At 38.8% G+C, this 25370-nt stretch overlaps 1 protein-coding gene across 1 annotated transcript; it reads right to left on the bottom strand.

The window, feature by feature from the left end:
* Positions 1–32: 32 nt before the first annotated feature.
* LOC146463645 (uncharacterized) lies at positions 33–23549 on the bottom strand. The gene is made up of 2 exons (XM_085084145.1): positions 22790–23549; positions 33–4053 (listed from the first exon to the last, which is right to left on the bottom strand). The coding sequence occupies exon 2, from the start codon at positions 3683–3685 to the stop codon at positions 2927–2929; it is 759 nt and encodes a 252-aa protein (XP_084940271.1). The 5' UTR covers positions 3686–4053; positions 22790–23549; the 3' UTR covers positions 33–2926.
* Between the last annotated feature and the right edge of the window lie 1821 nt (positions 23550–25370).

Here is a 25370-nt window from a genome sequence, read left to right as displayed (position 1 = left end):
CCCGAAAACTAATTTAACTTGAACAGTGATCATAAAAAAGATTCCAGTTTTCAGAATTTTACCGATTCTTCAATTTATTGTATGATTAAAGAAACCACCTTTCTAAATTTTTTCTTATTAAACGCAACTCGAAAACAACAACAACAACAACAACAACAACAACAAGAAACTGAATAAATAAAAAAGGCTTTCGGCCCTGTTTTATACTATGATAAAACATGATTTCCTCCTTTTAGAGTGCGTCCCATCTTTTTTAGATCAAAAACAGTCTAAACGCCTACTGAACTATATCTAAAAACACAATCATGATGGACAAAGTCCTACAGAGCGTTAAAGCTTGAGACCCAAACTGGTACTCATTCACAGTTATGGTATTTGTTTTTTTTTTACATACGAAAAGCAAGTTCAATTCCAATCTACCTTTCACGCCTCCTCAAAAGAAACAACAAAAATAAAACTGTTGAAAAGTAGCAGGGTGTAAAATCATCTCATCACAATGCATCGTCAACTTTCTCTTATCAAGCAACCAAACAAGATAGTACCTACGAATGATAGTATCTAATGATAGTAGCTAAAACTGGGGAATATCCGATGATATTCCCCAAGTGATATTCCCCAATTTCAAAAGCTTCGAGGCGCGTCTTGCTTACAGTTAAAATTAATGTCAAGATGGGGGAACGGTTTGCTTTTGTGACAGAAGGAGAGATAAACCTGCTGGCCCCAGTTGTTCAAAGGCCGGATAACTTTATCCAGTGGATAAGTCACTATCCGACAGTTCCAATCTGCAGAGATTTAAGTATTTCTTCGTGTACAAGCGAATATGCACACTCTAACCACAGTTAAGTTTGGGAGTGTACGAAAACCTGGGACAACGTTTAACGTGAAGTATATTTTAGCCCCTGAATATTACCTTATCCAGCGTATAAAGATATCCGGCCTTTGAACAACTGGGGCCTGGTCGATAAAGCAGTAGCAGAAAACAACATACGCTCTAAACGTTTTTGACGGTAAACTGTTCTTAAACGAAATGCTCAAATACTCAAGCTCAAATACTCGAAGCTCACAATTTTCCTTGAGCTTCGCTCTCGGAAAACTGTTCGCTTCTCGGAACAGATAATGTCCGCGAACAAATATCTGAGCATATTTTCGCGCCAAATGGAGGCTATTGTTTTTATATACTATGGCCGCTAAGCCAATCAAATCAGTCGAATGGCATTATACAATGATCCAGCGAGTTTAATAATTTCAAGTAGCTTTTAAATTTGTAATTATTTTGACAGTTTTAATCTCTTGTAAACATTAATATGAGTTTATTATTGTTACTGTATAATTTTAATTTGTAAAGTCCACATCAGCCCTGGGAACCTATTTGTAACTGACCTTTTCAAATACTGAAAGTATGAGTGTGAGGAAATATGTCACGTTAAAGGCATTTGTCACGGGAAATTGTCCGTGTTTTGTTTTGCTTTGTTTGTTTCTTTTCTAGTAAAAGATTGAGTCATTACAGCGGTTACCAATAACACGAGACCTACAGCCTTCAAAAGAGTCGGTTAATCAGTAAAGTTGCGTTTTGGTGGACGTCAATCAAAGAACAAACGTTCAAATTATTTAGATTTCTGACAGGGTTTCGAGGCATAAGAACCAAACAAAAATGAAACGCGCTAACTTTATAAAAGTTGATTCCAAGCCAATTTTAAGTGAAATTGACTTAAAAAGGGCGTCTTCCTTGAAGAGCAGTAATCAGATTTTGGAAATACAATACACAATACACTGTCACCCTGGCCTTTCATAAACAAAGGTAGTTGTTAATAGACTGAGTGCTGTCATAAAATCATTCTTGAACACGCTTGGACCGTTCTTTCGGCCCGGGGACTACTTTTATAGCGCCACAAAAAAGCAATGCAGTGACGTAGAAGTCTGGTTGCTATGTGACGCATCTTGAAACATTCCACAATTTAAACTATGGAAAGTGGGTCTCCCTTGTATGATGGGAACGGGACAATTATTTTATACCCTAAAATGAAAAACGCAAAGCAGGTATCCTCGGCATTGTTGTTATCAGTGTTCGTAGGTTGTGGCTTAGATCATTTTCATAAGTTTGAGACGTAAAACAAGGATCTTTGTAAGGCCGTTTTATGTCATATATAAACAATAGCCTCCATTTGGCGCGAAAATATGCTCAGATATTTGCCCGCGGACATTATCTGTTCCGAGAAGCGAACAGTTTTCCTAGAGCGAAGTTCGAGGAAAACTGTGAGCTTGGAGGAGCAGATGATGTCCAAGGACAAATATCTGAGCATATTTTTAAAGCCAAATGGAGGCTATTGTGGTTATTATCCTTCAAAATATTTTTCGCAACATGTAGCAACGAGCTTGAGTATTTGAACATTTCGTTCAAGAACAGTTTATCGTCAAAAACGTTTAGAGCGTATGTTGTTTCTGATACTGCTTTATCGACCAGCAGGTTTATCTCTCCCTCTGTCACAAAAGCAAACCGTTCCCCCATCTTGACATTAATTTTTATTGTAAACGGGACGCGCCTTGAAGTTTTTGAAATTTGGGAATATCACTCGGGGAATATCACCGGATATTCCCTACTTTTAGCTGGGGTATATTCGGTCACGTGTGGCGTTTAGACCAATCGCGCGCGAGCGAAAATATTTGATGGATTATAACATTCGTGCCGTGGTTAATCAAGTTGTTGTTATTCTCCAACTATTCAGTTAATACTACATAAATGTCTAACAATTGTTGATTGATAGAGCGCTGGCATGGGTAAATTTCGGCGCTAAATGGCCACTTCTTCTGATTGCCGACTGAGAGAGTCTAAATAACACCAATTAAATTTGCAGTTGATATATCCTTAGTTAAGTTTGGAACAGACTAGATAATCTCGATAAGCAGTCACTGACCTCCCTTCCGCGTGCTACAATTCGGTTGAACATAGGTCAGTCTCTCGTGACGTGTCTGAGTTGAGAAAGGCGCTCCAGGACATGGAGGTTTTTAATTCTCCAGCAGCGCTCATCTTTAGATCCCCACTGCAAGAAACTACAACTTCGCCTCCCCAAGATGCACTCCTCTTCCTCCGAAGCTTTGCTTTTTTCTCGTCTTTAAACTGCAAGGCTGGATTCTGTTTTGAGGTCTGGTTGCATTCAGTGATGTCTGCACGATCGTGTGTCAAATCCCTCGTTGATCCCTGCTCGAGTGACTGTGGCATTGGTTGAAGTTGAAGAATTAAATTCACCTCTTCGGGAGTTTGAATACAAATTGTAGGGACAAGAAACTGATTTGTCCCAGCCGATGACTTATCTATCTTTTGCGGTAGACTCTGTTGGCCGTTTAACCTTTCGCAATTGGTATTCTGTTTCATTGTAGAGTCTTTCCCCTTGCCTTTCATAAACTCTTTCTCAGATTGGATTCCTTCCTTTTGGTTCGTGTTCGTTCTTAGTACAAAACTAAGACTAAAACTCTGTTTGTCCTCCTTATCTTTCCTTAACACTCGTGGCAGTTTAAAAGATCTGGTTCTCCGCAAAGATGGATCGTTGTTAGATGAGCTCTTCCCAAAGTTTCCAAATACACGAGGAATGCTATCTGCCGATCTTCCCGTTCGCTGTGACGAAGAAAACGGTTTGAACCATATCAGTCTGTCTTTCTCTTCCAAAGGACGTGACTCCATTCTCGCCATTTTGATGTAAACAGTGATGATATAGATAGTGATAAGACGTCGTCCGTTTGGAGACAGGAATCACTGCAGACGACCTAAAATATTTTGTTGCTTCGCGTGAGCCGTTAGAATCCGAATGGAAGCCGATCTTGCTCTTCCTTTTAGCCAGCTAGCTGTCACGCTAATGATATCTGTTTATATTGATATCTAATCTTCACTTTTGTGGAAAACAAAACAGTTTTTACTGACCACAGCTCTTAAGTCCTATATCACTCGACACTGATGTAACATAATCAAACGTGAGGTCGGATATATATGTGGGCAGCTGTTCCGCAGGTTATACAGATAGGTCCGCAGTATGTGCATATGTTTTTCCTGCTGTTAGTAGCCTAGGGGACAAAATAATATATCAGTATGTAATTCGGATGTTCTGGAAGAGGTTCCGCCCGTGGGGTGCTCCTTGACGTTAGAGATTTCCTGTCTTTTTGATAAGCCAAACTAAAATGGTCTCTAAATTGTCAATGTATGTTGTTGATTGACTTCTGCAATATTCAGCCTCAACTGTTTTGATCTATATTTGACATACAATGGTTGCCTCCGGTTCCCTCCATTTCTCCTGGAGTTACTAGAAGGTACACATTCTATTTGCACGAATTTTGGATACTTCGAAGTTCCATTCTCTCAAAATCTTGCACATCGGTCCGTCACTCCAAAGTGCTGAAAGATGTCGTTAGTTTACTTTGTAGTTTGAAGATATTTCATCTCGGAGCTTGGCAAAGGAATTACCTCAGATCACGGGGGTGGGGGAGGGCGGTGGTAGAGTCCTCATGTGAGGTGCGAGGGTCTTTTTGGGGTTTGAAATTGGTCATTTGAGGACTCTTTCGGGTTTGAAGATTTTGTTGTGGTTCGATCGAAAACCCAGTTAGGTTCTCGTTTTTATGTGGAATATAAGGATTTTTTTTGACCGTTTGACTGTTTTGCACCCAACTTTAGCTAAACTGGACTTTTTGGGGGCCTAAGACTGGTTAGCCTCATTCGATATACTGATATACCAGAGCACACCCCCACTCTCTCCCCCTTGGGGGAGTAGCATACAGGTCTAAGTGGGTCTTTTTTGGAAGACTTGGAAAATGTCCAAGAATCTTCAAACCCTTACTAAGGGTTTGAATATTCTTGGCTAGAGATTGAAGTCTGCTGTTGCTAGTTGTTGGCTAATGGCAATAACTGGGTGATTTCAAAGATTTAAGGAGTAATCTCGCTATAAAAGTTTTAGTCATTAAAAAAAAAAAGAAACAGGCTTTACGAATCGCTGTACTGTTCAGACACAACTGACAACTGTCTGCTTTATAAGTAACCACCGACTGTGCACAGTACCGAGGCTTCATCATACTTTTAGTTCCATAGCAGGCGTTTTCGTCTTTATGAAAAATCTTTCTTCAGTGAACTGAATTAGGAACTGTTGAATAGCTGACAATTCCATAATCAATTGGATAGCAGCCAGGTTAGTTATTTTTGTTGTTTTCTTTACAGATTATTAACGATTTCATTCATCGCTGGGAGTCATGTTCGTGCCTTCGGCCTTCCTGGAGATTATCCTTATGGCACCGTAAAGCACGAAAATTTTTCGAGAGTTTATTTTTCGGATTGGCGATTTTTTCTGGTTTGCGGGAATAAATTTTTGCGGTTCGAGATGACTGAAATTTCTGCTTGGAACTAAGTTTTGCGATTCTCTGTTCAAGCAGAAACCTTAATGTATGCAACTTTTATTGTACGGTATGTTGAGTCACAGTTCACTCTACTAATACATATTAGAGACATATCACTGTAATACCTTACTGCGCAAACGAAAATCATTTGTCCTTGTTTGACTCCAATGTATATGGCCCCAGTGGCACAAGTCTATTAAAAGCAGAGTTTTTAATTTGACTTTAAACGGATCGAGGTCAAACAGCAAAATCCGCAAAAACTGGAACCCATAAAACTTTCATGCTTCACAGTACCCGTTTAAATTTTCGTTTTGTCGACGTGGGCAACAATACAAAACGACTATTGGATCTAATTTTAGTTTCACACTTGAGGGTACGTTCGATTTATCGTATTCCGCGTGATAACAAATAACAGGTTTTTGAAGTCACCGAAGTTTATATCTACGCCCTCGCAAATTAACTTTAAACGAGAAATCTAGAAGGTATTCTGTGACTCTTATTTCAGAATATATAATATCAATGGAACGCGACCCAAAAAGCCAAAAAGCAATTTTTTGCACCTTTTTTGGTCAAAACATGGCGGCTGTTTTACTGGCGCACATATTAAATTTATAGTGAGTGTCGTTGGCCACATATGGACGGCATAAGGGAAGATCAGTTCAACTTGGAAAACTTCCGGTCGACGTTTAAAAATGCATTCACCTTTTTGACCTCTTGTTTTTCTGCTAAACTTGATCGGTGTGTTTTGTTGGTCCGGCTGATTTTAAAGTTCACTTCTGACGTCACGGAAACAATTTTCGACATATCAGCAAGGTACGTAAGTATAAATTTAGAACAGTTTACCACGAAAACAGGAAAATCAACAGAAATGATCAATGGAAATTTTCTTCGAGGATGTTCTGACGCATCAGTGTGAGATTTTTATATTTCCACAACAAGATCGATTCGTTTTTAAGACTCTTAAAACTCAGTTGGGCATAACTTAGTCGTATTTCCTAGGTCTCTTTGCCGCGATTTTAGCTTTAATAGGGACTCTCCTAGCCGAAAGTCTTCCAAAAACTTTCCTAAAAAATGAAAAACAGTTCAAAGTCTGAAGTTTATTTTTGTCTCATCCGCCGCAAGCAACTTGTAGATACCGTAATTATTCGATTAACTACCCACCTTCGAATAAGCGCCCACTTCGAATAAGCGCCTACCCTGAAAGTCCAAAAAGTTACATGATAAGCGCCCACACCACCCCCTCCCAACCAAAAGACATTCCTGTGCTAGTCCAGCGTGAAGAGGAGGATGAGGAACGTCAGTTGTGTTCCAAAATTGGTTTTAAATCAGGTAGTCAATTAAATCTTTATACTGTTTATGGCTTGTTTACGTTAGCTTTTGTACTTTCTTTTGTCTTTTGACGCAAAATAAATTTGTTATTCCTTGTTTTGTTATTCTCTAAAAATGTCCTCGCTTTCTGAAAATGTTGGAAAAATAATAAGCGCCCACCCTCATGGGCCCAAAATTAAATAAACGCCCAGGGGGTTAATCGAATAAATACGGTAGTTTCAATCCTATCTTTCAACCCGTCGACAAATAATAACATAATCATTCCTCCTGCCCTTAGATTGTCTTGCCACTCTGAGGGTCACATTGTCACAAATTGGTTGGATCGTGGAGTAACGTCAGTGTTGTTCGTCAGTCTTGGATAAAAGCATTGAAGCATTGTTTTATCAGCTTCAGCTAAGTCACAAGACAAGGCCAAATTGAGTGTCACGTGATCCAGTCACCTGGATAATGAAATTCAGTAAATCAGTTTTTAATGCCACTTGTAGATAGTTTTAAATCCGTCCTTTCATCCCGTCGACAAATAATAGCATACATCCTACCTCCTGGCCTCAATGTCTTGATATCCTTATCCTTTCTCGCTAGCTACTCTGCAGGTCCCACTTCTACGAATGAAACTTGACATGACAGAATTAGTAATGAAAGCATGACGTCGGCAGTTTTAGTGTTACCTTGAAAAGCATGAAAGACTGAAAGATCTTTATTAGCGAAAGCTAAAAAAGAGCAAGGTCCAGCTTTGTAAAAGAGATAGTACAGAAACCGACACATTAAAAATATCTTAGCATAGTCAAAGAAGATGGATAATTGCAACTTAAATACTTGACAGCCTTAGCCTAACCTTATCAATTTTTCAGCTCCCCATGCATCTTAGAGAATCCGCGAAAATTGGCTAATTACCAGCTTGCTCCGAGTGCAAGAATGTTCGAGAATCTTTTTTTTTTTAATTTGGCATTTTACTACTGAGAAGTATTTGATGCCTGGTAAATGTTTGGCCCACGGTTGTGGCGAACTTTTTTATGAGCGAAATTAATTCACATTGTCACAAATCGCGGGGTGGATCGTGGAGCAACATCGTTGTTTTTCGTATTGGATAAAGGCAAGCATTGTTTGATCAGGTTTAAGTTGAAGGCAAGGCCTAATTGAGTGTCCTTGACTAATGTTAAGCTTGTTTAACAAGAGGCTGAAAAGTGTCTTGACAGTTTTAATTTAAGCTGTACGATAGAAGATTCTGGAAACTTGACGTGATAGATTCTTTGCAAAACTCAGTGCTGGTCGTCAAGACTGATGTCTTTGCAGGGGCGAAATGAAGCAAAATGTGTTTAGAAACGTTACAATTTGATAACAGCTCCACCATAGTCTAGACGACCCTTTGAAGAAATTTACAAAATCAATCGGTTTTAATTTTCCCTTTGGAAAAAACGTTTCAGGATCTCTTATTTTCTAATTAACCAGAAAACTAATTGACGAATACTTTTTCTATTGTAGAGTGCTTGGTGTCTCACAAACACCATTTCTATTTTTAGTTGTGTTCAGTTTGAAGTTTTTCTACAAATTAAAGTTACTCGAGGATGGCTATCTTTAGCCTTGGACTTCCCAAATTAAACCCACTCAAGAAGCGGGCACAGTCTTGCAAATCGATCACTGGACATTAATGACAAAATAACTTAATTGCTGTCTAAAAAAGGGCAACTAATTGCCGAGAACTAGCTAACAATTGGTGTGGATTTCCTCTATGGAGAGATGGATAAGAAATGTAAACAGGCTGGTTGCTCGATTGGAGAGATTTTGTTCTTGAAGTTTCTTCGGTTGCGTTCGATTGACCGTATTCCGGAATAAGAATAAGCGGAATAGCTGTTAAATTTCTCTTTTAAGAAATTTGGTAGGCCAATTCTGCAAACTTTCGCTGACACATGAGAATTCAAGAGCCGTCTCGTACTCTAGTAACTCCTAAAACCTTTTAGAGACCGAGGATTTCGTGCCATCGTTGTATGTATTCCTATTCTGGAATAGGGTCAATCGAACGCACTCTTAAACTTGAACCGGAATGAAAACTGGAAAAAACTAAACTTAAATTTTTATTATCTGCTTTAGATAGTACTGTCGCATAAAGAAATGTCATTGAACAGTAGCATTGCAGCATTGACCCGTATTTTAATCAATGGGGCGGAGCGTTAATTGTAGAGCTCTATTGCTTTCCTAGCAGAGTACCTACCCTTAGAGATTCGACGATAAGGCGTAATGTCCAAAATCCAAGAATTTCTTCGAACTGTTTACTATTATAAAAAAAAAACTGGATGATTGTATGATGCCGATTTCCAGGGATTTGATTGGCTTAACGGCAATGGTTTATGAGCCATTGTACCATGCCCGAGTAATAGCGACATTAAATTGTCTTCTGGTTGTTCTTGCAAAGCAAAATAAGTAAGATATGAGATGATATGTATGTAGCCATCTCAGCGTTACACGCTATACCTCGCTCGTGGAATAATTGTTCTATTAAAAACAATCAAGAAATATTGCTAGATCTTCTTTATTTCGCCGTCGCTGTCGTCGCCGTGGCAAATGTATGGTGAACATTACGAAGGACGCAGGTACCGAAACGAAAAACCTCATTTCATGACATTTGTGTAATCGCCGATTAAGTCTGTCAGATCAGACCTAAGAGTGCCAAAAGCCCCGTTTGACACACTTCAAGACCATTTTACAAAACGGAAAAACGATGGAACACAATTCAGTACCATGTGAAAGTACTGCTCAATTTAGCTTTCATTGGAATGGTCACATTGATTTCATCCATAAACTCAAACGTTACTGAAGCAAATTTCAGGATCCATGGTTTGACTTGAAGAGGCAAGAGGTTAACTGCGATTTTTTTTATCTCCAAATATAGCTCAGGTTATCAGCACATCTTTAAATTGAGGAATGTTACGCTGATGCAGTGCTTGTCGAAGTGTTTGCATTCTCCTCATGAGAGGCGCAATTAGCGTCAAATAACAGAGGCCATTGCGACAAACACCAATCACAATTCTCATAATAGCGCGATGGCCTAGATGATAAAACAAGGTCGCACGCCGTACATACAACAGTTCTGATCTCTGGAACGTCTTGATCCGGCTACATTTCCAAGAGGTCTTAGCGGTGACACCGAGCAGCCTTGCAATGGATGAGAAAGTCAAGCTGGAATTGAACAAAACCCGACGAAAAAGCTCGGGAAATATGAGTTCAGTGTCTTCCAGTTCGGCCACGTCGTCATGCAGTGGCAACTCCTCTCCAGTGATGGACCTGAGCTCCGTAAACGAAGTGGAAACTCATCTCATTGACATGGCTGAGATTGCCAAAACACGGCGGCGTGGAAGGAGCAAATCGGTTCCTCACATTAGGAGGTTTGGTACCTCGACAATGCATGAGTCCGTTGACTTCGTTGTCAACACCAAGCTAGATGCTAGTAGCTTCCATGACCTGCCGACTACAACGCTCTGCTCAACAGAACTTTGACTGTAAAGTATGGATTCTGTTTCTGAAGGTCGTGATTGTTGTTTTCAATGTAGCGTTTCCTTGTCATGTGAGCGTGCGCTAGACGAATGACTTCACTGAAAGATTGCACATCTTCCTGTTATTACCTGAAATAGGTAAACGGATGCACGAATCAGACGAATACATTGCATGTATACATGAAACTATCCAAGATTCAGAATTGGGCCACACATCTCCGTTGCCATAAATGAACGAAGCCTATTCGTAGTTTGCATCATCTATCAAGTAGCCCAAAGATTGGCGAATGTCAGTGAGACTAGCATCATCTAATAATAGGCATTTGTATATTATATACAGTCTTCTACTGAAATATCTCACTATCGAAATCCAAGTAAGGCCGTTAATTAGTTAATATCTGGATAAAATCGCCTTGTACTTTTTTTTGTTTAGCCATTCAAACGATTGCTTAAGGGCAATACTCTCTTGTAGAGTTATTCATCGTGCTAGTGTGCAAGGGAGCTCTAAAATTTGAGTTCCAGTAAAAGCTACTGCACATTTACATCATGCGTTTATCGTGCTGAACAACGTAGTTGTCACTTTTGAGTCTGTGGATAAATCTGATCCTGAAGTGTGACCCGCCAGCATTCAAGCAAAATCAACTGAGCAGTACTTTCCTGTGGTGTTATTTATCATGCTGTACAAGGTATAGCTCTCACGTTTGAGCCTGTCGTCAAATGAAAGCTACTGAGCAGTACTTTCCTGTGGTGCTGTTTATTATGCTGTAGGAAGATGGTTCTCGCTTGAGTCCGGCAGTGGATGAAATCCTAAAATGTGACCATTCAAATGAAAGCTACCGAGCAGTACATTGCTGTGGTGTTGTTTATTATGCTGTACACGATAATTCTAATTAATTTTTCAGTCTGCAGATGAAATTCTTAAGTGTGACTATTCAAGTAAAAGCTACTGAGCAGCATCTTCATTTGGTAATATTAGATTTTCTTTATGAGACTTATCACACGATTTTGAGAAGTTTTTCTATTACAGCCGGTGTGTACTGTTTACAGAGAAATCCGAAAATCCTGTTAAGATTTGTTATTTTGGCCATGACGGAATTTCTGCTATGCAAGCACAGATGCCCGACATTTATAGTTACCAGTTAAAAGAAATACTTAACCTTGAGTTTACATTGTGTTAATTACCAGAGGGTGGCAAAATTCTATAGACGCAAGTATTCATGTCTGTGTTACCAGCCTGATTGATTGTTTCTTTAATTGCGCTTTCTTGAACGGACTTTTTTCCGTTCAAAATGGTAAAACAGTCACTGCCACGATTTATTGCCACCAGAAAAATGCCAATGTAAATTTCTCTCCGTTGATATTAATTTATGCTTTTTAAATCTCACGTGAGCTTTTGATTGATAACGTAAAACGATGCTCAATTATTGTCAGTTAAATTTCGAAAATTTTTCAGCTATCAGTTACCATTCACTCAAAATTCCAAAATTCCTAATTTCTGAATTACCAAATCATGTTTTGCCTGTTTCCTAGCTTTCACTAAACGTGTTTAGGCAGGATTTTACGATGGAACGGGAAGCAGTTACTCGGTAGATTTCTCAGCTGTCACAAAATCTATCCGTTGTGTCACGATTAAGACTGTTGGTCGTTTCTGATCAGTCAAACGTTCAGTTCAGCCAACCTAAGAAGTAGCTTACTCCAGATACTGCAGTATAAAGTTACAGATAGTTCAGTTACCCGAGGCTGCGAAATTCCTGCTTGAAGGCAAAATCATATCTCAAATTCCTCTAAGTCATATCTCTTTCCATCGCTATTCAACGGCATGGAATCCAAATTTCAAGGATGCTTAATATCAATCGGAAAGAAATCGGGGATTTTTAGCAATATTGATAAAATCGGTAATAATTTCGCCTATAAGAAGAAAGGCCACTTAATTATCATAAAGTGTTATTTTCACTTATCTCAAGTCTTTCTAATTCTAGTTCCGTTAAGCTAATCCTTATAGGAAGTTAAGCCAATTAAGCTATCTACGTTTCAGCGACTTTGATGGATTTCAACTGAAGTTGTTTACCCCCAAAACAACAGCTCAACCTGTTCTGTGTGCAGAGTCGTTTTTCAGTTCGACCCGAAAAGATCGAATTGCGTTTACATTTTTTTACTTCTTGGCCAAGACTTAAGCCTACACAGATGCAATTTGTAAAAACAAAGATTGTCAAAACTGCTGAATTTTATTTTTCTGGTTTTCAAGTTCCCCGGAAGGTGTTTACTTTGGAGATGCGATGGTCTGCGATGTGTGAGGCACCGATAAACTGCCATTGGTATGTCGTGAATGGACATTGGTTTAATTATGTCTGTATATTATGAAGAACTGCCGAACTTCCACTCACAGGAAGCAAATCTACGTCTTTGATAAAAGAGATTCTTGCCTTCAGTGAAGGCCTCTTGTAAATAAGAGAACTTTACTCTTGTATATAAGATAAATTTTGATGGATATTTCGTATATGATAGATTTTCTTTGTAACATCATCAGTTGCTAATGAGTTAAATTAACCACATATTAATATGTGAACGTTTTTTTCCCATAACCAGTGAATTGTGCATCTTTTTTTCTGCAATGCGATGTAAGAAAGTCATGGGTTTTTGGAACAACCGTTTAACTTCTTGTTCTACTTCAATGTACTCTTTTCTTGTACTGACCAAACTACACCAACAATATAAGTAGGGTCAAAGATATTTTTTGCCGTTATAATTCTTCACGCACAGTCTATGGGTGAATTTCATACATATGAACCTTTTTTTAGCGGTATTCTCCCATATAGCTATTTTTTTAAAATCTGATTTGGAGATGAAATCCTAAAGTGGGACCATTTAAATGAACGCTACCGAGCAGTACTTTCCTGTGGTACTGTTTAGTATGCTGTACATGGTGGGTATAACTTTTGAATCTAAATGAAATCCTAAATTGAGACCATTCAAATGAAAGCTACTGAGCTGTTTTTAGTATGCTGTACAAGGTTATTCTAACTTTTGAGTCTATGGATGAAATCCTAAATTGTGACCATTCAAATGAAAGCCAATGAGCAGATGACAGTGTACTTTCCTGTGATACTCTTTAGAAAAAGCTGCATTATATAGTAGTTCTCAAACAATGATTCATAAAGAGACATTAAAGGAAATCACTGCCCTTAAGGAGGTTTGGAAATGTGATCTTAATTATCATAAAATTTGGTAAAAGAATTATTAATTGTTTGAGAGGCTATATCAGAGACTCGAAAGAGCATTTCATACGATTTCCAAACACCTCAAAGTTGGTTTAAAAAAACTCGGCTGCGCCTCGTTTTTTCAATCTACTTCTCGGTGGAAATTGGTCGAAACTGACTCTTCCTCGCGTTTGACTTATCAGCATGGCAGTCTGCTTTACTAAATTCAGGCTAACCATTTCCTCCACACCTGTGACATTCAAACCTCCCAAAACTGCATATTTCCGTAGTCCTAGAGGTTTTCGCAGTTAATTTTTACCTGTTCGACTCGCGAAAGAAGAAAAAACCTCAGGAATCGAGAAAATTTTCTCATTACTAAAAATTGTTGCAGTTTCAGCGTAGACAAAAAGAGTCGTTATCTGCAAGGTCAATGTATCCATGCTTGCCCTTCAAAAGGTTTTCCTTAATGGATAGCGCATACCAGGTTAAAGGTGCATCATCTTTAAAGCTACAATTGAAGCGTTTAACTTCATCAGTCATTATTGTTACATCATATATCAGTTTGGGCTAATTGTGTTCCCTCCCTTTAGTTTTATCTTGAATTTTCGAAAATTTAACGTGGCTCTGTACCCCTGACTGCACTTTTTTTTAAGCTTTGCAAAAAGTCGTATCTAAGCATGCTCAATACAGTCTTTCAATAAAAAATGCAATGGGGGTCACCCAGCTATAACCACTTGAGGCTAAAATGAGGGTTCCTTTTAACAGGTTATACTGTTGCTATGGTAATCTATTAATCGAGAAAATGAATTTTAATTTGATCCAGAATTTTCTCATTACTAAAAATTGTTCCAGTTTCAGTGTAGACAAATAGAGTCATTATCTGCAAGGTCAATGCACCCATGCTTGCCCTTCAAAAGATTTTCCTTAATGGATACCTAAAGGTGCTTCATCTTTAAGGCTCTGATTGAAGCGTTAACTTTATCATTCATTATTTTTAGATCATGTATCAGTTTGGGCTAACTGTATTCCCTCCCTTTAGCTTTATCTTGAATTTTCGAAAATTTAAGGTGGCTACACTTTTTTAAGCTTTGCAAAAGGTCGTACCTAAACATGCTCACTATAGGCTTTCAATAAAAAAAATAGGGATCACCCAGCTACAACCACTTGAGGCTAAAATGAGGGGTGCTTTTAACAGGTCTATTTTGTCAAGAAAGTGACCTTGACTTGTTCGCCAATGATTAGGTACTTGTGTGATACCACTATTATTGATCCGTCAAAGTGTAAGTGTTAGAAAATTCTGGAAACTGTTTCGAGCCAACTTTTGAAATTAAAATTAAAATGAAAATTTAGTACCCATCAAAATTAAATTTTAGTACCCACAATTAAATTGTGGGAACTAAAATTCTAAATTTTAGCGGAGCCTCCCCGTATAAAACTTTGTGAGTACCCCCGGAGGTGTATTCCCCGGGGGTACATGTATATTCCCCGGGATTAAATCCTGTGGAAGATTAAAGGCCTGCTGTACTCGAGTATGTTTTCCTTGTCAAGTAATCTCACAACTTGAATTCGTTTGTGTATTCAGCAAGTCCTCCCAGCGAGAACATTTAAACAATTTTTTTTTGTTACTAGTGTTCCCATGTCGTTTTGTGGCCTTTTTGTGGGCATATTTGCGTAACCTAACACAGCCGGTCTTAATTTTTTCGGATGCTTTAGTGGAAAATTTAATTTTGCAGAAAGTTTCAACAGAACGGAATATTGTTTCCAGAATCTACGAACTGTTATTAGCTTCCAATTCTTTTTTTATTTGCCTTACAGACATATATTAAATGTTTACAGTACTAAACACCACTGATACTAAATATTACTAACAATATTCACTATACTTGCATTATTTACAATATTGGCTATACTGCTATACTATCAATACCATCCATACAATGCTCGTACTACTAATAATTACAATGCTTACACTACTTACAATTCTAATACATCACACGCACACACACACACATAAACACCAAAAAAAAAAAAAAGCAAATAACGCAAGAGGTAATAAGTTCCATTGATCAAGTCAGAGGAGTTATTTTTCATGTGTATTTTAGAGCATTTCAATTCTGTATTTAATTATCATTTTATCAACGAAGTCTTGGAGGAGAATTGGTTTGTTGTGTAGTTTGTTGGCGTAAATATAGTGTCTCATAAATAACATAGTATAATTGAATTTTTTTACTAGTACCTTTTCATGCAAGTCCGAGAGGACGCCAAACAGTCTTTCTTCGCTAGACGGATTGAACTTGACCTTGTTTTCTATATTGAACCAGTTGATAACCCGTTGAATGAAAATCTTGACGAAATGACAATTTCTAAAAGTATGATCAATCGGAGTCTTTTTCACCACAATATATACATTCATCATCTTCCTTGATTCCGTAGCGGTAAAGTTCCTTTTTGGTGACTAAAATTCGGTGGATTAATTTATATTGAAATTCCTTTAATTTGGTCTCTCTACAGACGGTTTTTAGGGAGGTGAATATTTTTTCCCATTTATCTTCATCCAAGGGAAGATCTTTGCTCCATCTCTGTGGCCCAGAATGACCTATCGTGTGGATTTTTGTGCATAATAACCTGTAGAAGTCGCTAGTCTTGATTTTGTTCAAATATAGAGTTATCGATTCATTTAATTGTAGACTAAGATTATTATCAGAATATGACTCTTTATTAATTGGCTTCGTTGATTTTGCTTTGGCTAATAGGTGCTTTGGGATAGCGCTAATAACTTGATAGTATTGGAGAAAGTTAGTTTTACAGGAATACTTATTAGTAAATTCCTGGTATGACATTGGTTGACCGGTATTGTCTAAAAGATCTTGTATTGACAGGATACCTTTTTTAAACCATTCCCTGATAAAAATGGTTTTACTGTCAACAAGTATTTCTTTGTTGTTGAATAGAATTATATTTTGTGCTTGATCAAAGCTGTAAAGAGTTTTTAATTCAATGAAGTATACTAGAATATTTCGGTAAAACAATGGAATAGATTTTATGTATCTTATTATTAGCTTACAATTTTCGTCATCTGTGGTAATTAAGGACTCTTGCGTCGACATATGGGACCATCTGTATCTTTTGTGAACATAGCTGAATAATACACTTTGTTTAGGGCATCCCCGAAGATGCCACTGTAACAGTTTTCGCAGTTACACAAAATTTAACTGACCTTCAGAGAAAAAAATCCTTCTAAAGTTGACTTTGTTTCACGAAACTGAAATGCAGTTCAAAGTCACCTTAACTTGCGCTACTAACCATTTTATGTTAAACTTTACGAAATAAATCTTGAATATTCAATTTGATAGTTAGAAATGGGGGTAACGGAGCTCATTTCGATTTAAAGATAAATTTAGCGCTGTTTTTAACAGTCGAGAAAACAACTATGTGATGTTTAAAACACGAGCAGCAGTGTTTTATCGGGATTTAAAACCACCAGGCGCAGCCGAGTGGTTTTAGACCCGATAAAACACGTACTGCGAGTTTTATGAACGACTTCAAAAACATTCCTGGAAAAGCGTGTGTCAAGAGAGTTCATAACAATGATGCTTTTGTGAACGTTGGAAATTAGCATACGAGAAAAACATTAAACACCGCATACTAATAAGGAGGAGGTTTTATCGGGTCAGCTCATGAATAATTCATCAAGCCAAAACAAAGCAAATCACTACCGTGAAGGAGGTTTAGAAATGTGATCTTAATTATCATAAAATTTCGTGAACTTTTGCTTCGAATTTCTCCAAGAATTATCAATAGTTTGGGAGGCTATATTAAACACTCGAAAGAGTGTTTCCTCCTATTTCCAGACACCTCGAAGTTGGTTAAAAAAACTCGTCCGCGCCTCGCTTTTCTAACCTACTTCTCGGTGTTTGGAAATCGGAGGAAACACTCTTCCTCGTGTTTGATATATTACTTAAAACCACTGCACGTGATGTTTTATCGACCATTTGATAGGTCAATGGGCCGTATGAATTATTAATGAGTTTTTGAAAACTTGTTCAACAATAATTAGGCATTTGTTTAATAATAGCGTTGTTGTTGTGTCAACTCTTAGAGAGTGGTAGTACTGATCTATTAAATTTTAAGTGCTGGAAAGTGCTAGAAACCGATGCCAGCCACCTTAAATCAGGTATTCTGAGTAGCGACACGCGGCAGATTTGGATCTTTCGCACCGCGATTGGTTTGTTGATTTAATTTCTTGGATGGGAGACTTCCATCCACTTCCATCAATAGAAAAAGCAATCTGATTTCAAATTTTTACGGAAATCATGGAAATAATATTTCGGTGTCGGACAAATCGCCTAGTTTCCCTTTTAAATTTCCCGGGCGTCGACATGTTTGATTTCATGACGTAATACGGTTGCTCAATTGTTTCACACAAAAGAACTTCTGCTCACTGGACATGGTGAAGATAGCAGCAAAACAATCATATCTAATTTTGCATGGTCTTCAACTCTTATCCCACTAACTTATACAGGATTTTTTTCAACAGAAACGTATAGTGAGAATCATTAGTAGAACTGATTACCTTGCTTACACCTCCCCTCTATTTTGCAAACTCAAGATCATTTACATCTTTGACATCCTGAATCTGAATGCCTTTTTAAATTTCAAGTTTTACGCACTATCACCATAGCCATAACCTTTTATTTACAATACACGATATGGTACTAACTATCGTCCATACTACTGCAGAACAAACATCAAGCAATTTACAATCCTCTAACAAGGTCCAAAAATATGAAATTCCCTACCTCAGAATTTGGCTCTGTCATCCAGCCTTTCTATCCTGCAAATGGGCTTCCTAAGAGTTATAAACGAGAATCAGTTGCAAGAAGTCCACGCCATTAGGCAAAAGCGAAGATGATGGAAGTTGTTTTGGACTGGCCTTGATTCGTGAAATTTCAGAGCTTAGTCAAGAACCAACAACAAGGTCAAAGTCCAACTTAGAATTGAAAGACTAACCTTGGACCAAGAACGTAACCTCCAGACGAGATGTGAGTTAGACGCGGTGATCGCAGACGAAGGAATTTAAGAGGAACTTCCCAAATGGACATAACTCTTAGATCGTATCGATAAAACTGTTGTCGTCGCCCATGAGTATTTAAACAAGGAGTGTATAAAACTGCAGGTACAATCTTCTATGGAGAGTATGCATAGTGAAAGCCGTCAACCTTCGAATCTGAAACTATCTCGGATTTAGCTGCCCAGGTTTGTTGGTGACGTGCTGAAATTTCAGAACTTCTGGGATCAGTTTTGAAGCGGCAGTGCATAACCATGATGATTTGCCTAATGTCCAGACTATAAGCCAACTAAAAGCCAGCTGTGGAATTTCTAAAGCCAGATATGGACGAAAGCATGTGATTTTCTCTCCCTTAGTCAAATCTGTAACTTTAAAAGATCTATAACACTTTAAAGAACAGAACTAGAGTATTCGAAGATCTGGGAGGGAACCCAATGAGTGATGGAGTATCCTGTTACCAATGTTTGAGACCAAGTTGCCATCACAGTTAGAAATGTGGGAGCTCTATAGCTTGCAGCGAAAAGAGCCTCGTCACTATTGGTGGGTTTGATTGAAGCACCAAATGGCATCATCTCATGCTATGACCCATTGACAAAGCGGGGACTGTTAAGTCTTGCCTGAAAGCTGTTTGACCCGATGCATATGGGGCTGGTATCACCGTTCACTGTGAGAGCCAAAATCCTTTTCCAAGCGCTGTGGTGAAGACGTTTGCAGTGGGATGACTCAATGGACAGTGACGTTGAAGAAAAATAGTTGGCGTGGAAATTCGAGTTGGTGCAATGCACGGATGTAACAATCCCTCGTTTTAGAAATGGTGTCACGTCCGAGTCTCCAGTGAAGCTTCATGGCTTCAGAGATGCTTACCGAAAGGCATCATGAAGCAGCAGTGTACATTCGATTCACAGATAGCCTCGGGCAAGTGTGATCAGCTAGTATGTTAGACGGATAGTATGGTGACACTCCACTGAATTAGAAGACAGTGTTCTTGTTGGAAACGATTCGTAGCAAACCGAGTAGCAAAGATACAGTCTACATGGAATCCTGTGTGCTGGGAAGTAATGTGCAAGCAAGGAGAACCCTGTAGATTTTTTGACAAGTGGAATGATTTCAAGCACACTATGGTGGAATGGGTGCCCTACTGTACGAATCTCAACCCTTGCAACCCCAATATGAAGATGCTTCCTCTGAAGCTTAAGAAGAAGAGAGAAGGGCTTTCCATGGCTTCACAACAGTTTAAGTAAGGCCATTGATTGATTCGTAAGCACGTCGCTCTATCAGGGAAGTGGATAAAGCTGATCCAGGTTACTACCTACGCGTAAAGAGCAGTGAAGTTGTTTAAGATGGGGTCTTGAATTGGTCTAGGGACAGTGAACTGTCAGGGGAAGAGATGAAACGGGCAGAGTTAAAATGTTACATCTGGGTGCAAGAGGAAGTATATAAAGAAGAGCTTCAGCTCTTGAAGACCGGAAGAACAGTACCTAATAGCAGCCGTCTTCTTAAGCTTGACCCTTACTATGACAGGAGCGACCAATTAATTAGAGTTGGTGGACGATCAGTTGCAGTTTGCTGACCTTTCTGAGGAAAACGAGTACCAAACAATCTTGCCACATGGACATCAAGCGGTTGCAAAGTTAGTACACAAAGTTCACAAGCTCATGTTACATGCTGGAACTATAATATCAGCTTTAAGACAGAGAGTTTGGTTGACTCGAGAGACGTGTGGTCGTCAGAAGATGTGTGACTTGTACAAAACAGCGGGTTGGACCCGGTGTACAGAAGATGGGACCATTACCTTAAGAGATATTTAGAGTAGTACCCTTGTCGTCGTTTATGCACATTGGTGAAGATTCTGCCGGACCTTGAAAGATAGCTCAGGCATCACGAAAGCATACGTTTGTATATTCACATGCGCATCATCCCAAATGGTTCACCTGGAGCTTACAAAAATCCTGACTACAGATGAATTCCTTCAAGCATTTGATAGGGTGGTGAGTCGAAGAGGAGTTTGCGGTACAGTTTGGTCTGACAACGCGAAGGCATTTAAAGCTGAGAGTAAGAAGATTAAACATCTTTACGATCGAAGTCAAACTGTGCGGGACATCCTAGACGAGAAGCCTATCAGTTCAGAATCGACATCAAAGGGCATCAAGTGGCAATCCATTATGGTTTTGCGCGCCACGGAGAGGTGGCTGGTGGGAACGATTTTGTCGCGCAGTCAAAAAACCATTACGTAAGGTCCTGGGAAGAGCACTTCTCACCTCATCACTGAATTGAAAATGCTGCTTATCAAAATAAAAACTGTCATTAACTCACGACCTGACTGCAGTTAGCAATGATCACAGAGATCCATTGGCTATCACTCCTGCTCAGCTAGCCATTGGTAGACTACTCAGCCGCTTACCTTTGCCCCAAGAGGATACGTGACGGAAGAGTCCAGTAAGAGTGTTATGGGGAGGTACCTTTACCTGGAGAGATTGCTCAATCACCCGATTGGAAGCGCTGGAAATAAGAATACATTCACCAGTCATCTGTGTGTAGTAAGTGGCATAAGGATGCACCCCCAATACAAGTAGGAGGTATTGTTCTGGTTTCAGACGATAAAATGTCCGGTGGAAAGCGGCCATTAGCTGTAGTTGAGGATGTTTACATTGGAAGGGACGAACTTGAGCGAACTGCAACATTCAAAACAGAGAAAGGCACTTTCAACAGGCCGGTACAACGTCTACACAAAAGCTAACCATGAAGGAAAGGTTCCGGCTGTTCACGGTGGTGAGAAGTTGATATCAGACACCGTTCCAATTCAGAATGTCCGTGTTCCCAAGAGTAAGCCGAGTATTAACCTCCGCAATGGAGGACAACCGAGGTGGGGAGGACGTTACGCCCCACACTCTCTCAGGACGAACGATTAAAAGACCCATGAGACTAGACGTGTGACCCCACCCTAGAAAGTACAATTTTGTAATATCACGTGATTTTCGTTCCGTCGTGTTTTTCATTTTTTTTCCCTTCATGGCAGCTTGTAAAAATTACGTCGTTCGCAGTTCGATAGCCGTCGTTGTAAGCCTTGTCAAGCGTCTTTCTTTACTTTTCCTAACACTAATAAGCTTGCCAGTATTTTCTGTTAGGTCACCTCCCCACTTTAACATTTAAGCCGACGAACCTTACTTGTAGCCTTTGTTCATTTATATTTTAGTGTGGCAAAGAAATAAATAATTTTGACGGACTTAAATGTTACTTGCTACTCTACTTTTCAACTTAAAATTTAGAATTTAGGCATAATTTCCAACAATTTAGCGTCAACTTGTTGTCAGAGTGCACGGAGACGTTCGCTTTAACTTCTTTTCTTTCACCCGATGTATTTTCAACGATTTTGTCATTTAAGAATTCTAATTATGAAATTGAATTCTCCTAGGGCTAAAATGTTTTTATCTGTCTTCTTTACTGTTGTAGACGATAAAAGTTGGCTAAGGAGTGTGCGAGACATTTGACATTTATTGAAAAAACTTTTTGTGCAAGCTCCGTTTAAAGTCGTTTAGCAGCTACCGTATTGCATTGTTGTTGCTATAATGTTTTTTGCTACATTTTTTTGTAATTGGTTTATTTGTTTATTTTGTTTATCTATTTTATTTCACCACACGTTACAATATTTAAAGAACTTGATTTTCTAATTACAGTTTACAGCTTATCTATAACTTACTAAGAGAAAACAAAGGAAAAGTTACAATTTACAAAACACTGCTCAGAATAAGTCACTTAAAAAATACGAAACAGTACTTACAAAAAACTACTTACAAGAACTTATTTACAATACACTGCTTTCAAACCTACGATTAGCAATTAGTGGATAACACACGAAGAAGGAAAGAAAAAAAAAGACCGAAAAAATGTTATAAAAATAAATAACAAAGGAGACCAAACTAAATCTAAGATATGACAAGGTTAATTTTCTACCAGGTGTTTAAAGCTGCTACTAACTTTTCCCATTTTTTAAAATGAGTAGCGAGTTTATCCCTCTCCCTCGCAATATGGAGTTCGATATTATAAACACGTCTTATCCTGGCAATAAAGCTTTTCAACGAAGGTAAACTTTTTTGTTACAGTTGAACAGTGGAAGGGTGAGGGCATATCTTCACATGCCCGACCGAGAGGACTTGTTATTTACAGGCGCCTGGCTTCCCTTTTTCCTGCGCACTGACCTTTACAGTCGCGGTAAGTTCGGTCCTAAAATTTATAGGGTCAATTATGATTGATATTACCCAGCAAAAGACATCAGATAAGCTTTTCCAAATCAAAGAATGAAAACTTTCCATGGCGGTAACGTACAAATATCAACAAACCTTCGTTGTGCTACTATTCGACATGATCCTCCTTGTCTCCTAGAATCGACCCGTAAGCATTTACAACGGCAACGGCATTTTCTGCGGACAATTCAGAAATTGAGATTGACCTTTCCATGCCACAAGTTTTACAAAAACATTTTCAGTTCACGGCGGCAGCAGCGATGGACGACAAAATTCCCTTCCACGCGCTTGAGAAAACAATGGTTTTATCGTTGTCGCGCAAACCAAAGCAAAAACAGACGCGCGCAGTGCGCTAACTACGACGTCACTAGAAACGGTAACCCAAGAATCGTTCTTTTATTTGCGTAATGCGGCCGAATTAACCTGGAGCTGAGTTTGTAGATGCGGCTTTCAAGTTCAAAAACAGAAAGGAAAATTCCCCCTAGTGTGTTCACTTTCTCCATAAAACATTGAATTCGGTCACTTCTCGTTATTTTCAGTGGACGGCAAAGAAATGTATATATACACTGAGTGTATAAGGCACGTGCAGACTGCCAGCGTTTCATGGAAATCAATTGTTTTCGACCTTCTCATTGTTGTCGTCGACGCAGCTTTTGGTCCCTAATCTCTATAACAATAGACATAGAAGGCATGGTTTTTTTTTCGGAGAAAACATCCTCGTGATGTTTGTAGTTCCTGCTGATGAGAACTTCCCCCTTCTCTGTTCCCAGATTTTTCAGACGATACCTGATCTCATTGGAGGTAACCAGCCTCCTCATGCATGCTACGATCATTTCGTCAGCTTCTAAATCGGTTGAAGACTCTACTGAGCAAAAATACCCATATCAGACAAGGCAGTTAAGTAAGTTGACCTTAGAAGGAAAAAAATCTCTTTATCAAGAACTTTTTGCCGCTTGCTTTGATAGATCGAATTCCGACCACAATGAGTTTTCTGGATCTCAGATTGACCTTCTACACCAGTCAAGCTTTTGATCGATAGATACCAGTGGGGTTGTTAATCTTCTTTATTTCCCAAATGAATATTTGTTGTTGTTAAAACGTATTTCCCGCTGATAATTTCAATAACTAATCGATAACGGGTGATACCGAGAATTTGCATTGTCTCATGTAGACAGAATACAAAGACCCGAGAACGAGAAGCGAGAAAGATGTTATATTTCGGCAAAATGTATGCCATCAACAGATTAAGTCAACCAACAAATTTACATATTGCAGAGGTGGTGATCCGCAAATATACGCGTCAGAAAGGCAAAAATGTTAAACTTCATCAGAAGATCAGAAGAATAAGCATAGTTCTCTCTGGCTAGCTTTTAATCCATTGTTTAATGGTCGTGTTAGGCGCTTGATGATAAGCTTCTTAAGATAACAATATGTTCCATCTTGATCTAAAATGGTTGTGTTGACGAGGACATCTTACAGGAAAAATTCTTTGTTTAACAAAATAGAAGCTGAAGGAGCACCAGTAAAGATGCTTGGTAAGTCACAAAAGATTTCGGATAAGCGCGAAATGGTCACAGGTGTGAAGATGTTTGTAAATACAGCACTTTCTTTGTCAAATGAAAACACTCTACTAATATTTATTAGATTTACACTTACGCGCGCATTCAAGAGCATTAATTAGGTGTTAATAGTACAACTGGATCAGAACGGTTTCTCATCACTGTTCTTGATACATTTATTGTAATAAACAAGTTTACAAATGATATCAACAAACCAGATTCTATTTCGCTTCCCATATTTTACAAGGAATTGTCGCATGCATGCTTTCGTGCGAGATCATTCTGGTATTGAATTAATCATGCACTATGCATAACTTCACTGCCAGTATTATTTAAGTCAGTAACAGGATATAATATAATAGTTTTCTCTGAGTATTATACACGATTCAGTTATGTTTACAGAATTGAATCCAAATAATATCGCCAGGGTGTCCATTACCACAATTATTACAACAGAACTTTGTGCCGGATCATGAGTCGGTCGATGCAGTTCAAAGACCATGATACAATTTATTGGGGGATTGAAGCCTCTATACTCCCACCAATGATCTAATTTGATATACAATTTGTAAGTTCTTATTGTCATTCACTCTAGAGTACAAGGAACGCCCTTCCTAGGCTACACAAACAGTTTGTTTCCTCTTCAAAGAGGAACTTACATCGTCTTCCTGAATTCACCGCGAATTACTGAATCACGGGAGTTCCAGTTGAAAATTCAAAGTTCAGTTGAACACAGTGTTGTCGTGAGTAATCCTTCTTGCATTCTTGTTTCATGGTAGATGCTTCTGTCCCGCAGAAGTGATCTCAAGATATCTTGAATGTCTTCAATCTCCAATATGATTGAGTTGCCAATATCCACGTTTACAATTCTTTTTCTGGGTGAGTGTTCCGGAGCTGGCTTACCGAATACACTAGGAGGGCAAAGGTTGCGTTCTTGGCTAGTAACATCTCCCGGCACAGACATGCTTCTTTTCACATGCTTTCTTTTTGGAATGGTGTGGTTGAAGTAGATTTTTCTGCGGTCTGTTGCATCGTCCTGCAGACCTATAACCGATGAACTTGTGCCTTGACTACGAACTACTTCTCTTGGGCACGCGATAGAAGACGAACGTGATCGC

The sequence above is a fragment of the Pavona decussata genome, unplaced genomic scaffold (genome assembly GCF_977016875.1).
Source record: "Pavona decussata unplaced genomic scaffold, jaPavDecu1.1 SCAFFOLD_175, whole genome shotgun sequence".
Taxonomy (NCBI): Eukaryota; Metazoa; Cnidaria; class Anthozoa; order Scleractinia; family Agariciidae; genus Pavona; species Pavona decussata.
This window is presented reverse-complemented; position numbering and strand designations above follow the sequence as displayed.